The following is a 15,975-nucleotide window of genomic DNA, read 5'->3' on the forward strand; positions in this document are numbered from 1 at the left end:
CTGTGCTTTACAATGCTTCCCTATGCTTTACCAGACCTCTCTGTGCTTTACAGTGCTTCCCTATGCTTTAGCAGACCTCTCTGTGCTTTACAATGCTTTATCACACTTTGCTGTGTTTTTTTATAAGGTTCAGCATGTCTGTGTATTAGAGGTGTGTGGTTTTCCTCTTGTTTCACCTTTTCAAATGAAATACATTTTTGTAAATAAAATATGCAAGTTTACCGGCTAGTGTTGGTGTTACCGTTTGACAGGTTCTACTCATGCACCCCCAAAAGTAAACCATATATAAATGTTATACATTTTTCAGTCTGCGATATTCACACAGGAAGTTTAATCTCTGCACAGAAAGGTGTTAGAATTGTTCTCATGTATATTTCAGCGGAAACCTTGAGCCGATGCAAACTGCAGACAATTCAAAAATGTAACCAATTTATTTTCTTTCTTTCTCTCTCTCTATCGCTCTCTCAATTTCTTCAGTTTCTCTCTTTATCTTTCTTTCTTTCTTAGCAGAGCGCACAGAAATATAAACTCTTTTCAGAATGTAGTAAAAACTAACACAGACACCGAGAAGAAGGGATTATATTGTAGCGTCAAACTGAACAGGATTGTGGGGCTCTGTCTGTCTGTCTGTCTGCAGCTTTAATGAAACTAAACTCTTTTCAGAATGTAGTAAACTAACACAGACACCGAGAAGAAGGGATTATATTGTAGCGTCAAACTGAACAGGATTGTGGGGCTCTGTCTGTCTGTCTGTCTGTCTGTCTGTCTGCAGCTTTAATGAAACTAAACTCTTTTCAGAATGTAGTAAACTAACACAGACACCGAGAAGAAGGGATTATATTGTAGTGTCAAACTGAACAGGATTGTGGGGCTCTGTCTGTCTGTCTGTCTGTCTGTCTGTCTGTCTGTCTGTCTGTCTGTCTGCAGCTTTAATGAAACTAAACTCTTTTCAGAATGTAGTAAACTAACACAGACACCAAGAAGAAGGGATTATATTGTAGCGTCAAACTGAACAGGATTGTGGGGCTCTGCCTGTCTGTCTGTCTGTCTGTCTGTCTGCAGCTTTAATGAAACTAAACTCTTTTCAGAATGTAGTAAACTAACACAGACACCGAGAAGAAGGGATTATATTGTAGTGTCAAACTGAACAGGATTGTGGGGCTCTGTCTGTCTGTCTGTCTGCAGCTTTAATGAAACTAAACTCTTTTCAGAATGTAGTAAACTAACACAGACACCGAGAAGAAGGGATTATATTGTAGTGTCAAACTGAACAGGATTGTGGGGCTCTGTCTGTCTGTCTGTCTGTCTGTCTGTCTGCAGCTTTAATGAAACTAAACTCTCTTCAGAATGTAGTAAACTAACACAGACACCGAGAAGAAGGGATTATATTGTAGCGTCAAACTGAACAGGATTGTGGGGCTCTGTCTGTCTGTCTGTCTGCAGCTTTAATGAAACTAAACTCTTTTCAGAATGTAGTAAACTAACACAGACACCAAGAAGAAGGGATTATATTGTAGCGTCAAACTGAACAGGATTGTGGGGCTCTGTCTGTCTGTCTGCAGCTTTAATGAAACTAAACTCTTTTCAGAATGTAGTAAACTAACACAGACACCAAGAAGAAGGGATTATATTGTAGCGTCAAACTGAACAGGATTGTGGGGCTCTGTCTGTCTGTCTGTCTGTCTGTCTGTCTGCAGCTTTAATGAAACTAAACTCTTTTCAGAATGTAGTAAACTAACACAGACACCGAGAAGAAGGGATTATATTGTAGCGTCAAACTGAACAGGATTGTGGGGCTCTGTCTGTCTGTCTGTCTGCAGCTTTAATGAAACTAAACTCTTTTCAGAATGTAGTAAACTAACACAGACACCGAGAAGAAGGGATTATATTGTAGCGTCAAACTGAACAGGATTGTGAGGCTCTGTCTGTCTGTCTGTCTGTCTGTCTGTCTGCAGCTTTAATGAAACTAAACTCTTTTCAGAATGTAGTAAACTAACACAGACACCAAGAAGAAGGGATTATATTGTAGCGTCAAACTGAACAGGATTGTGGGGCTCTGTCTGTCTGTCTGTGTGTGTCTGTCTGTCTGTCTGTCTGTCTGTCTGTCTGTCTGCAGCTTTAATGAAACTAAACTCTTTTCAGAATGTAGTAAACTAACACAGACACCAAGAAGAAGGGATTATATTGTAGCGTCAAACTGAACAGGATTGTGGGGCTCTGTCTGTGTGTGTCTGTGTGTGTGTGTGTGTTTGTCTGTGTGTGCCCTGTAGGTCATATAGACTTTGTCATCACAAATATATTGCAAATGTCGTGTATTTTATACATTTTAACAGAACTAAATTGAATTAAATCTTGATTCTAATTTGTCTAGCTACGCCTAGCGATAATGACCGACCTGAGACCTTGAATTACCCAGTCTAGTGAGAGAAAGGTGGGTTAACACAGAGAAAGAGAAAAATGACCCCTTTAAAATTAGCCTTAAGAAAAATTTCACATCATATTGATTTAATACCACTGCAAGTACAAGATGCAAGCGTTTTTATTCTAAAACCGCCTAACAAGCACAGAATAGCCCAGGTAATAAATCCATAAGAGAATTAAACAGTTTGCAACGTCTTGTCAAAGTCGCAACCCAATATCAAATAATATAATTTAGTAAAGAATTATTATTTTTTTTTATTTAGTGGTCGGCAATTATTTTTACCATTTTCTCCCCAGTTTAGTAGTGTCCAATTATTTTTAGGCTCAGCTCACCGCTACCACCCCCTGCGCTGACTCGGGAGGGGTGAAGATGAACCCACGCTGTCCTCCGAAGCGTGTGCCATCAGCCGCCCGCTTCTTTACACTCTGCAGACTCACCGTGCAGCCGCCTCAGAGCTACAGCGTCGGAGGACAACGCAGCTCTGGGCAGCTTACAGGCGAGCCCGCAGGCGCCCGGCCAGACCACAGGGGGCGCTGGTGAGCCGAGGACACCCTGGCCGACCTAACCCTCCCTCCCCCCCAGGGGGCGCTCGGCCAATTGAGTGCCGCCCCCTGGAAGCTCCCGTCCACGGTCGACAAAGGAATAGCCTGGACTCGAACCGGCGACCTCCAGGCTATAGGGGGCGCATCCTGCACTCCACGCGGAGCGCCTTTACTGGATGCGCCACTCGGGAGACTTTGAAATGTAATTTCTTATGGGAAATCAGAATTGATAAAAATCAAAATTTTACAGTGGTTTTAAAAGTCTCCAGATTATGATAATGAACTAAAATCAGGTCGTAAACCCATTCAGACACAAACTAGCGAAATCGAAGCATGCAACGGGAAATTTAAATTAATTCCTTTGTTTGAAAAGTATAAAATCAGACTGTAAACGTTAGCTGTGATCGCTGGATAGCCGTCCCTCTGGTCTCCTGACCGCTCTGCTGAGCCCCCCTGATCTCCTGACCGCTTCTCTGATCCCTGTTCACTTCTCAAAGAAACTGCACCTCAGCTCTCAGTATTTATCCATCAAGGTTGGGGGCTTTGACACTCAGAAACAGAAGGTAACACAGCGCTGAAAGTTACTGCTTTACAGGCTAGGTTAATTCAGGTATTGTGTGATCCCTGGTCGTGTCAGGATGTACTAATATTTATTTGGTAAACGGTTGTTTTAAAATCTCAGTTCTCATTGTAATGCTTTTAATGTGATATTAAATTTGATTTTCAAACTTATTTTGCTGCATGCTTAATAAATGCCATCTTTCTAAGAAGAGATTCCCAGTATTGAGTCATTCGCTCATGTTGAACAAATTTATGAACTTTGACCAGTCTGGAATGAGGTCTGTGTTTGGCTTGCTATAACGTGTAAATCCCACCATCGTTTTCAGAAAGCGATATTGAAAACGGGTTTGTGCATTCTAATAGGACGCGATTACTGTTTTAAGAAAATTAACTGTCCACAATAGCACCCACACCACCCTTAGAAAAGTTCCTGAAAGTAAAAGCACAGCAAAAATGTAATAAACCACAATGAAAGAAGCATTGTAAAGCACAGAGAGGTCTGGTAAAGCATAGGGAAGCATTGTAAAGCACAGAGAGGTCTGGTAAAGCATAGAGAAGCATTGTAAAGCACAGAGAGGTCTGGTAAAGCATAGGGAAGCATTGTAAAGCACAGAGAGGTCTGGTAAAGCATAGGGAAGCATTGTAAAGCACAGAGAGGTGTGGTAAAGCATAGGGAAGCATTGTAAAGCACAGAGAGGTCTGGTAAAGCATAGGGAAGCATTGTAAAGCACAGAGAGGTCTGGTAAAGCATAGGGAAGCATTGTAAAGCACAGAGAGGTCTGGTAAAGCATAGGGAAGCATTGTAAAGCACAGAGAGGTCTGGTAAAGCATAGGGAAGCATTGTAAAGCACAGCAAAGTGTAATAAAGCATAGGGAAGCATTGTAAAGCACAGAGAGGTGTGGTAAAGCATAGGGAAGCATTGTAAAGCACAGAGAGGTGTGGTAAAGCATAGGGAAGCATTGTAAAGCACAGAGAGGTCTGGTAAAGCATAGGGAAGCATTGTAAAGCACAGAGAGGTCTGGTAAAGCATAGGGAAGCATTGTAAAGCACAGAGAGGTCTGGTAAAGCATAGAGAAGCATTGTAAAGCACAGAGAGGTCTGGTAAAGCATAGGGAAGCATTGTAAAGCACAGAGAGGTCTGGTAAAGCATAGGGAAGCATTGTAAAGCACAGAGAGGTCTGGTAAAGCATAGGGAAGCATTGTAAAGCACAGAGAGGTCTGTTAAAGCATAGGAAAGCATTGTAAAGCACAGAGAGGTGTAGTAAAGCATGGGAAGCATTGTAAAGCACAGAGAGGTCTGGTAAAGCATAGGGAAGCATTGTAAAGCACAGAGAGGTCTGGTAAAGCATAGGGAAGCATTGTAAAGCACAGAGAGGTCTGGTAAAGCATAGGGAAGCATTGTAAAGCACAGAGAGGTGTGGTAAAGCATAGGGAAGCATTGTAAAGCACAGAGAGGTCTGGTAAAGCATAGGGAAGCATTGTAAAGCACAGAGAGGTGTGGTAAAGCATAGGGAAGCATTGTAAAGTCTAATGCATAGTATAACCACGAGCAAAGTGAAAAAGGCAAACTGCAAAATGACTGCGGAAATGTGAACTTTAAACTTTTATAAGGGGGATCCCAGAACCACTCACAGCACTAGTCAGTTTGAAAGTCTTTGGAAGTCAGCTTCTCTTTATCTCATTTACACGGTTGAGTCATTTTAGATGTTATTTTTTTCATGGTTGTTTTTTTGAAGTTAGATTTCCAGATAGAGATGCACACGCACACACACACACACACACACACTTATACTCTCAGAGACACACACTCCGACAGAGACTCACTCACACACACACACACACACACACACACACACACACTTATACTCTCAGAGACACACACACCGACAGAGACTCACTCACACACACACACACACACACACACACACACACACACACACACACACACACTTATACTCTTAGAGACACACACACCGACAGAGACTCACTCACACACACACACACACACACACACACAGAGGCACACTCATACTCTGAGACACACACACACTCACAGACACAGACACACAGATGGACACACACACACACACACACCCAGACAGGCAGACTCTGTTTACCACAGTATTTTTGCAGTTTACCCCCCAATGCTTTTCCAATAGTTAAACTTTGCATTTACCATAGTTTACCCCGGTTTGCCATGTTTTTTAATATGCTTTACCAGACCTCTCTGTGCTTTACAATGCTTCCCTATGCTTTACCAGACCTCTCTGTGCTTTACAATGCTTCCCTATGCTTTACCAGACCTCTCTGTGCTTTACAATGCTTCCCTATGCTTTACCAGACCTCTCTGTGCTTTACAATGCTTCCCTGTGCTTTACCAGACCTCTCTGTGCTTTACAATGCTTCCCTATGCTTTACCAGACCTCTCTGTGCTTTACAATGCTTCCCTATGCTTTACCACACCTCTCTGTGCTTTACAATGCTTCCCTATGCTTTACCACACCTCTCTGTGCTTTACAATGCTTCCCTATGCTTTACCAGACCTCTCTGTGCTTTACAATGCTTCCCTATGCTTTCACTGTGCTTTATTACACAACTTTTACATGGTCTGTGTGTACCAGTATTTGAGTACTGAATAATAAAGCATTCTCTTGTATTGCAACAGATAACTACCACCATAAAAAACCACTGGATAGTTACACCCTTCCTCTTCCCTTTCTTACATGTGACAATTTCTATTGAACGCAATGTGTGGTTTTCAAACATATTAATAATACTAGACTTCATTGAGGGGAGCTCTGAACCCCAGGACTGGGTGCAGCAGCAGCAGCAGCAGCAGGGCTAGTGTGAGTTTCTAACCCTGCTCAAACTCCTGGCTCCTGATCATTTTAATATTAATAATAATAATACTAGACTTCATTGAGGGGAGCTCTGAACCCCAGGACTGGGTGCAGCAGCAGCAGCAGCAGCAGGGCTAGTGTGAGTTTCTAACCCTGCTCAAACTCCTGGCTCCTGATCATTTCAATATTAATAATAATAATACTAGACTTCATTGAGGGGAGCTCTGAACCCCAGGATGGGGTGCAGCAGCAGCAGCAGCTGCAGGGCTAGTGTGAGTTTCTAACCCTGCTCAAACTCCTGGCTCCTGATCATTTCAATAATAATAATAATAATACTAGACTTCATTGAGGGGAGCTCTGAACCCCAGGACTGGGTGCAGCAGCAGCAGGGCTAGTGTGAGCTTCTAACCCTGCTCAAACTCCTGGCTCCTGATCATTTCAATATTAATAATAATAATACTAGACTTCATTGAGGGGAGCTCTGAACCCCAGGACTGGGTGCAGCAGCAGCAGTGCTAGTGTGAGTTTCTAACCCTAACCTAACCTTAACATTAGAAAAACAGCGTTCACTTCGGGAATCCAAGACAAATACCGTGGCAAACGTGCGGAATACGAATCACCAGGCCACCTAATTGCATATGGCACAGAATATTATGGGATGCAGAATTTTATGGGATGCAGAATATTACACATCATATTGCTATTTGCTTAGTGTTAGCTGTTATAAGCTAAGTCCTTTAACCGACAATTTCCCCCAAAAAACACATCACAAACACTTGAACGTGATCATTAATGAAAAAGTCCTCTTTTGCTTTTTGTAACACCACAGCTGACCCGACAGCTGCTATCGTGAATTTTGAATTTCCAAAAATGCAAAATATCGCGAGAATTTGGGAGAGGCTGTTGCTATAACTTTTTTTTTCAGCTTTTGGCAAGAAATTCCAAAAGCAGCTAAAACAATCTACATATTTTTAGTCTAAGGAACGGTAATACTTTATGTTTTATAAATATGTAACAAATGCTTAATAACTATGTTATAGATTGATAATAACGCATTATAGATGGTTTATAACCAGGCAATAGTCTGTGGTTATAAACCACCTATGATGCTGTATTAACACCTCTTTAACATAGTTATTAAGCACCTATTTATAAAACATTAATAAGCAAAACCTTAATAAAAAGTGTTACCCAATGTTCTGTGGTGGTCTCGCACTTACTGGTGGCTGCACCACAAATTATTCCTAAATATAGTGAAAAATATAGAACATGTAGACATATGCACATTGAAATAGTTTTCAATGATTTCTGTACTGAAGCAAAATTACAACAGCCCCGGGTCTCCAGAGTGGTGCGTCCAGTAAAGGAGCTCCACGTGGACTGCAGGATGCGCCCCCTATAGTCTGGAGGTCGCCGGTTCGAGTCCAGGCTATTCCTTTGTCGACCGTGGACGGGAGCTCCCAGGGGGCGGCACACAATTGGCAGAGCGCCCCCTGGGGGGGAGGGAGGGTTTAGGTTGGCCAGGGTGTCCTCGGCTCACCAGCGCCCCCTGTAGTCTGGCCGGGCGCCTGCGGGCTTGCCTGTAAGCTGCCCCAGAGCTGCGTTGTCCTCCGACGCTGTAGCTCTGAGGCGGCTGCACGGTGAGTCTGCAGAGTGTAAAGAAGCGGGCGGCTGACGGCACACGCTTCGGAGGACAGCGTGCGTTCATCTTCACACCTCCCGAGTCAGCGCGGGGGTGGTAGCGGTGAGCCGAGCTAATCAAAAATAATTGGACACTATTAAATTGGGGGTGAAAACAACAAAAAAACCCAAAATAATTGGTGACTACAACAGCCCCTCTCAACTGAATTCGAATTCCAAGTCTTTTTTTTATTTATTATTATTATTTATTTCTTAGCAGACGCCCTTATCCAGGGCGACTTACAATCGTAAGCAAATACATTTCAAGTGTTACAATACAAGTAATACAATGAGAGCAAGAAATACAATAACTTTTGTTCAAGTGTGACAAACCACAATTCAACTTTTCTACCAATAAACTGGAGCTGACAACAGGAAAAGCAATCAATCACTTACAGAGACTAGGAGGGTGAACTCTGCATCATCAACAACTGCTGCTGCTGCTGCAGAGTCACTTCCAATAGGAGCTCGTTTGTTTGACGTCTCATCCGAAGGACGGAGCACAAGGAGGTGAAGTGACTTGCTCAGGGTCACACACACACACACGCACACACACACACACACACGCACACACACACACACACAGGGAGTCAGAGGCTGAGCTGGGATTTGAACCTCCTGGTATCAAGACCCCTTTTCTTTTAACCACTGGGACCAGCAAGCCTCTTACTGGCTCACACAGAAATATAGTAACACAAAAAGAGCACCAAACGAAACACACACCTAAAACTTTGACATTTAAGAATTTTTTTTTTTTTTTTTTGAACAAAACTTGCACAGTAGGCGTTAGTATGAGAACACACTTTTCAGATTTTTTTTTAAAAAAAAACTAAAAACAGATTCTGCTACTAACAACCCAAACGAGCAAGACGGGCTGAATGGACTCCTCTCGTTTGTAAACTTGTATGTTCTTATCTTGAAAAAAAATAACCTAGATGACGGGTTTCTGATTTAAAACATTCAGAGCTGCAATATATGGCACAGAAAACAAACGATGCATGTTTGCATCAGTTAAAAATTAAAAAATAACGCAATCTGCTACAGCAATCGAACAGTTAATTTTAGAAGCTGTGCTGGTGAACTGCGTGCGGATTTGATTCGCTATACTTGCTGAAGCTCAGCACTTCTGTTAAGTCTGAAAGCCCACGGGTTTCTTGTGAAACTGAGAGCGAAGCTGCCAGGTCAAGTTTCAGTTAGGCGGTTTCGCGGCTCGTTTTTTTTTCTTCAGAAAGTACAGAAAACTCAGTTCCTTCTCAGACAGCACTGCAGTACGAAACAGGGACAACAAAACGAATAAACTTCAGCCAGGGTCTTGCTAGTTCTTTGCAAACTGGTACGTAATTCTCCAGAACTCCTGGACTGTAAACAGCAGGATGCTAAGTACGTTTTCACGCTTGCATTATAACGCGTTTTCCCTGTGGCGCATTGACGAAAAATCACAGTACGATTAAATGTTAAATACATCATGTAAAATATGGACGCTTACAACAAAGTAAGAGCGCAAAGAAGCCGATTTTGTGTGTGATAGTTTGTGTCCGAAGCAGTAAATAATTAAACTAAATAGCTATAAAAGCGAAACAATTACTTTGTATAGACAGCTGCTGTAATAATCTTTATCAGTACATTCTGTATCAATGTAAACATTCAGATAACAAGTAATTATTATTATTATTATTATTATTATTATTATTATTATTATTATTATTATTATTATTATTATTATTTATTTCTTAGCAGACGCCCTTATCAAGGGCGACTTACAATCGTAAGCAAATACATAATAATAATAATAATAATAATAATAATAATAATAATAATAATAATAATAATAATAATAATAATAATATTTGACGTAGTTGTTATATTACATTTGTTATATTATATATATATATATATATATATATATATATATATATATATATATATATATATATATATATATATATATATTTCTTAATGGCTTTCCTGAATAAACCATTTTTAAATAAAAAAATCTTACACTGATATATTAATTCCTATTAAACCATTTTTTGTCCAATTTCCAGGGATGGGAATCAGACTCCTATTGCACAGCAGTGTGATCCATTCCAGGTTTTACTACCAGCTAGATCAGCCCCCAGTGTGTCTAGCTAACAAGCTCAGGTGTGTCTGATTATTAAACTCCTAGTGAAACCAGGACTGGATCACACTGCTGTGCAACGGGAGTCTGATTCCCATCCCTGTGATGATAACCAGCATTATTATTACAGGAATGGGAATCTGACTCCTATTGCACAGCAGTGTGATCCATTCCAGGTTTTACTACCAGCTTGATCAGCCCCCAGTGTGTCTAGCTAACAAGCTCAGGTGTGTCTGATTATTAAACTCCTAGTGAAACCAGGACTGGATCACACTGCTGTGCAGCGGGAGTCTGATTCCCATCCCTGCACACACACACACACACACACACACACACACACACACACACGCTCAGATTAGGGAAGCACTGTTTCTGCCTGTGGTTGCTATTTCTGATTATTCATGAGTCCCCTTTTTCATATTCCCCTTTTCTGTACAAAATGAAACAAAATGGAGCCAGCCTTTGAAGGCTGCACATGTCAAGTTTAGAAAGGGTGGAGGCTAGGGAGCACAGAAACAGACAGACAGAAGGACAGGCCAATTCATTCACCAACCTCTCATCTTCCCCTGGGGGTCTGGGTTCCAATCTGGGGGGGGGGGCTAGGGGGCGCAGACAGACAACTCACCATTTTTCCGTTCCTCTGGCATGCTGGATGACCCTGTGTCCAAACTGCTGGGTGCTGTTCCCTTCAAATACTCCCGGAGTTAGAATGTCGATGTTAAAACTGCGAGAGACTGGAAGCACTGCCACAGAAAAAGAGAAAAACAATTGAAACTGAGAGAAAGAGAGAGATAGAGAGAGAGAGAGAGAGAGAGAGAGAGAGAGAGGAGGGAGAGAGAGGAGAGAGAGAGAGGAGGGAGAGAGAGGGAGAGAAGAGAGGAGAGAGAAGAGCGAGGATAGAGAGAGAGGGAGAGAGAGAAGAGAGAGAGGGAGAGAGAGAAGAGAGGGAGAGGGAGAGGGAGCAAGAGAGAGAGAGACATTGAGAGAAGAGAGAGAGGAGAGGAAGACAGAGAGGGAGCGAGAGAGAGAGAGAGAGGAGGGAGAGAGAGAGAGGAGGGGAAGAGAGGAGAGAGAGAGAGGAGGGAGAGAGAGGGAGAGAAGAGAGAGGATAGAGAGAGGGAGAGAGAGAAGAGAGAGAGGGAGAGAGAGGAGAGAGGGAGAGAGAGAGGGAGCAAGAGAGAGAGAGACATTGAGAGAAGAGAGAGAGGAGAGGAAGACAGAGAGGGAGCGAGAGAGAGAGAGAGAGAGAAGAGAGAGAGCTGGAAAGAAAGGAGAGAGACCACTCTAGTGTTACAGGAAAGAACTCCGCTCCACCCTGCGGACCAAACTATAATGAAACAGAATATTTATAAATGAAATGTTTTATTTTGATTTACCACACTTTACTACACTTTGCTGTGCTTTTACTATGGGAAACATTTATAAGGATTAGCTTACCCTGTTTTATAATATGCTTTACCAGACCTCTCTGTGCTTTACAATGCTTCCCTATGCTTTACCAGACCTCTCTGTGCTTTACAATGCTTCCCTATGCTTTACCAGACCTCTCTGTGCTTTACAATGCTTCCCTATGCTTTACCAAATCTCTCTGTGCTTTACAATGCTTCCCTATGCTTTACCAGACCTCTCTGTGCTTTACAATGCTTCCCTATGCTTTACCACACCTCTGTGCTTTACAATGCTTCCCTATGCTTTACCACACCTCTCTGTGCTTTACAATGCTTCCCTATGCTTTACCAGACCTCTCTGTGCTTTACAATGCTTCCCTATGCTTTACCAGACCTCTCTGTGCTTTACCATGCTTCCCTATGCTTTACCAGACGTCTCTGTGCTTTACAATGCTTCCCTATGCTTTACCAGACCTCTCTGTGCTTTACAATGCTTCCATATGCTTTACCAGACCCCTCTGTGCTTTACAATGCTTCCCTATGCTTTACCAGACCTCTCTGTGCTTTACAATGCTTCCCTATGCTTTACCAGACCTCTCTGTGCTTTACAATGCTTCCCTATGCTTTACCAGACCTCTCTGTGCTTTACAATGCTTCCCTATGCTTTACCAGACCCCTCTGTGCTTTACAATGCTTCCCTATGCTTTACCAGACCTCTCTGTGCTTTACAATGCTTCCCTATGCTTTACCAGACCTCTCTGTGCTTTACAATGCTTCCCTATGCTTTACCAGACCTCTCTGTGCTTTACAATGCTTCCATATGCTTTACCAGACCTCTCTGTGCTTTACAATGCTTCCCTATGCTTTACCAGACCTCTCTGTGCTTTACAATGCTTCCCTATGCTTGACCAGACCTCTCTGTGCTTTACAATGCTTCCCTATGCTTTACCAGACCTCTCTGTGCTTTACAATGCTTCCCTATGCTTTACCAGACCTCTCTGTGCTTTACAATGCTTCCCGATGCTTTACCAGACCTCTAGGTGCTTTACTACACTTTGCTGTGCTTTTACTGTGAGAAAGAGTTATACAACCCTTGACTTTATAAGACTTCTTCTTTTTAACTTTCACTGTATGACTTTTATTTGATCTCAGCTTTCTCATTTCCTCATTCTAAGATCTTTTTTTTTAATTTCTATTTCCCAGATCTCAAGTAGGTTTCTATCATGCACGAAACTGACAGACCACAACATATGACTGCATCCCTCCAATGCAAGTCCGTTCACTAACACTTTCCATGAGGAATCTCTAATTGGGGCAGCGGTGTGGAGTAGTGGTCAGGGCTCTGGACTCTTGACCGGAGGGTCGTGGGTTCAATCCCAGGTGGGGGGGACACTTCTGCTGTATCCTTGAGCAAGGTACTTTACCTAGATTGCTCCAGTAAAAACTCAACTGTATAAATGGGGAATTGTATGTAAAAATAATGTGATATCTTATAACAATTGTAAGTCGCCCTGGATAAGAGTGTCTGCTAAGAAATAAATAATAATTACTGTGTTTTTATTTAGTAGTTAGGGTTAGAGTTCTATCATGCAGAAGTATTTCCACATTAAGTACATGCCTTCGAAGACTTCTAGTGGAAACGTTAGTCATTGAATTTACACTGAAGACGCTGAGAGAGACTTCTAGTGGAAACGTTTGCCATTGAATTTACACTGAAGACGCTGAGAAAGACTTCTAGTGGAAACGTTAGTCATTGAATTCACACTGAAGATGCTGAGAAAGACTTCTAGTGGAAACATTTGCCGTTGAATTTACACTGAAGACGCTGAGAAAGACTTCTAGTGGAAACCTTTGCCGTTGAATTCCCACTGAAGACACTGAGAAAGACTTCTAGTGGAAACGTTTGCCATTGAATTTACTCTGAAGACGCTGAGAAAGACTTCTAGTGGAAACGTTTGCCATTGAATTTACACTGAAGACGCTGAGAAAGACTTCTAGTGGAAACGTTTGCCATTGAATTTACACTGAAGACGCTGAGAAAGACTTCTAGTGGAAACGTTTGCCATTGAATTTACACTGAAGACGCTGAGAAAGACTTCTAGTGGAAACCTTTGCCGTTGAATTTACACTGAAGACGCTGAGAAAGACTTCTAGTGGAAATGTTAGTCATTGAATTTACACTGAAGACGCTGAGAAAGACTTCTGGTGGAAACGTTTGCCATTGAAATTACACTGAAGACACTGAGAAAGACTTCTGGTGGAAACGTTTGCCATTGAATTTACACTGAAGACACTGAGAAAGACTTATAGTGGAAACATTTTCCATTGAATTTACACTGAAGACGCTGAGAAAGACTTCTAGTGGAAACGTTTGCCATTGAATTTACACTGAAGACACTGAGAAAGACTTCTGGTGGAAACGTTTGCCATTGAATTTACACTGAAGACACTGAGAAAGACTTCTGGTGGAAACGTTTGCCATTGAATTTACACTGAAGACACTGAGAAAGACTTCTGGTGGAAACGTTTGCCATTGAATTTACACTGAAGACGCTGAGAGAGACTTCTAGTGGAAACGTTTGCCATTGAATTTACACTGAGACGCTGAGAGAGACCTCTGTGTTGCTGTTTCCAATGCAAGCTGGGTGTAGTCACATTCTAAGAAATGTTCACAGACACGCCCTGATATTTTGCAAACCTGCATCTGCAAAATGTATTTATCTCTCTCTATATATATATATAGGCCAATGTACACAGAGGCCTGCTTCCTAAGCTAGTGGTTTTTGAGGTTATCTATTTCTGCACTTTCAAAAGCAGCCACGTTATCGCTGACCTCTAACTTGTCACCTGATCCGATTAGAATCAGTCGATCCAATAGGACGTTAATTGAAAATCATCCCATAGGAATGGAGTCGGTCCGCATCAAGCGCTTTAATGGACGTCGGATGGAGTAGCCGCTAGAGGGCGCTAAACAAGCGCTGCTGAAATAATAACAGTTAGGGTTTAGGGGTAGAGATTAGGTTTAGGGGTAGGGGGTAGATTTAGGGGGTAGGGGGTAGATTTAGGGGTTCGGAGGATGCTAGCCCAGTCCTATGGATGTATTTTCTGATAACGCCTCTTTTAATCGACCGATTCTAATCAGATCGGGTGAATTTGTATACTCTGTGTGCTCTGCGTCAGCAATGTGATGTAACTGGGCTGCGTTAATACCCAAGTTATTTATCAGCCGGCATTGATGGTGAAATCGGCTACCTAATTTCTCAATCGATTATCACTAGGGATATTTTTTTCAGTGTAGAAAAAAAAGAGGTTTATTTCACGGCATGTCACGGTTTAAAAATAGGTATTTCAAGATATTTCACGACTAAACAGGATATGAATGAGAGCTGGAAAAAAATGATCATTCGCTCTAGAGCTACGATTCAAATACGAATGCTGCTAAATATTGAAATTATTTCCTTTAAATCAGTAAATGCTGATTTGTAGAATTGTTTTCATTTTTTTTTAAAAAATGTACGCCTTTTAAAAGACATTCCGTGAAACGATCTCAATTATTTATGGCTATAAACAATGCATTTAAAAAGGGGGGTGCGGGGGGGGGGGGGGGGGGGGGGGGGGTAATTTTTATTTTTTTTACGGTTATCACGATTTCCGTGGACGTACCCACTGTCGCGTAATACGTATTCCCCCCGTGAAAATTCACGTTTCTGACAGAATCGTGTAAATATACAGATTTTACACGCTTTATGACTGAAGCGCTTAATCGCCTAATTAGTGAGACAGCTGATCGGACGCTGGATAGGGAGCGATTTCAGCTGTTGAATTGCGAGCTTGATTTAAAAGCCATTTAAATAAATAAGAAATATGCCACGTCTGTCGAGAGAGCAGCGCCTCCGTGCGATCGGCATGTCGGAGGCTGGACGAGGCAGCGGTGCTGTGGCTCGCCGTCTTGGGAGCTCACAGCCAGCGATTTCAAACCTGGCGAGACGGTATAACCAGACACACTCTGTCAATGACAGCGCCACCAACTGGGAGACCAAGAGTCACAACACCTGCCCGAGATCCACAGATCATTCAGCAGCACCTTCGTGACGTCGATTGCTAATCAGCAGAATACAAAGTCACTGCACCTGCTCTGAAACAGAGGGTGTCATTTTTCGATCACAGCTAGTGAATTTTATCCAAATATAAGGGATACGTTTCTTTTGACGCTCAAATAAGAACATAAGAAGTTTACAAACGAAAGGAGGTCCTATTCAGCCCATCTTGCTCGTTTGGTTGTTAGTAGCTTATTGATCCCAGAATCTCATCAAGCAACTTCTTGAAGGATCACAGGGTGTCAGCTTCAACAACATTACTGGGGAGTTGGTTCCAGACCCTCTGTGTAAAAAGTGCCTCCTATTTTCTGTTCTGAAGTGATAC

General features: G+C 42.2%; 1 protein-coding gene across 2 annotated transcripts in view; it reads right to left on the bottom strand.

The window, feature by feature from the left end:
- Window positions 1-15,975, bottom strand: part of zmp:0000001082 (integrin alpha-D) — a 48,111-nt gene that overhangs the window by 31,293 nt on the left and 843 nt on the right. For both annotated transcript variants that reach the window (XR_009311601.1, XM_059012553.1), the window contains exon 2: window positions 10,791-10,908. Coding sequence is in view for 1 of the 2 variants with exons in the window: in XM_059012553.1 (XP_058868536.1) it covers window positions 10,791-10,908 (118 nt within the window). In the remaining variant the exon portion in view is untranslated. The remainder of the gene's footprint in view (window positions 1-10,790; window positions 10,909-15,975) is intronic.

The sequence above is a fragment of the Acipenser ruthenus genome, chromosome 44 (genome assembly GCF_902713425.1).
Source record: "Acipenser ruthenus chromosome 44, fAciRut3.2 maternal haplotype, whole genome shotgun sequence".
NCBI lineage: Eukaryota > Metazoa > Chordata > Actinopteri > Acipenseriformes > Acipenseridae > Acipenser > Acipenser ruthenus.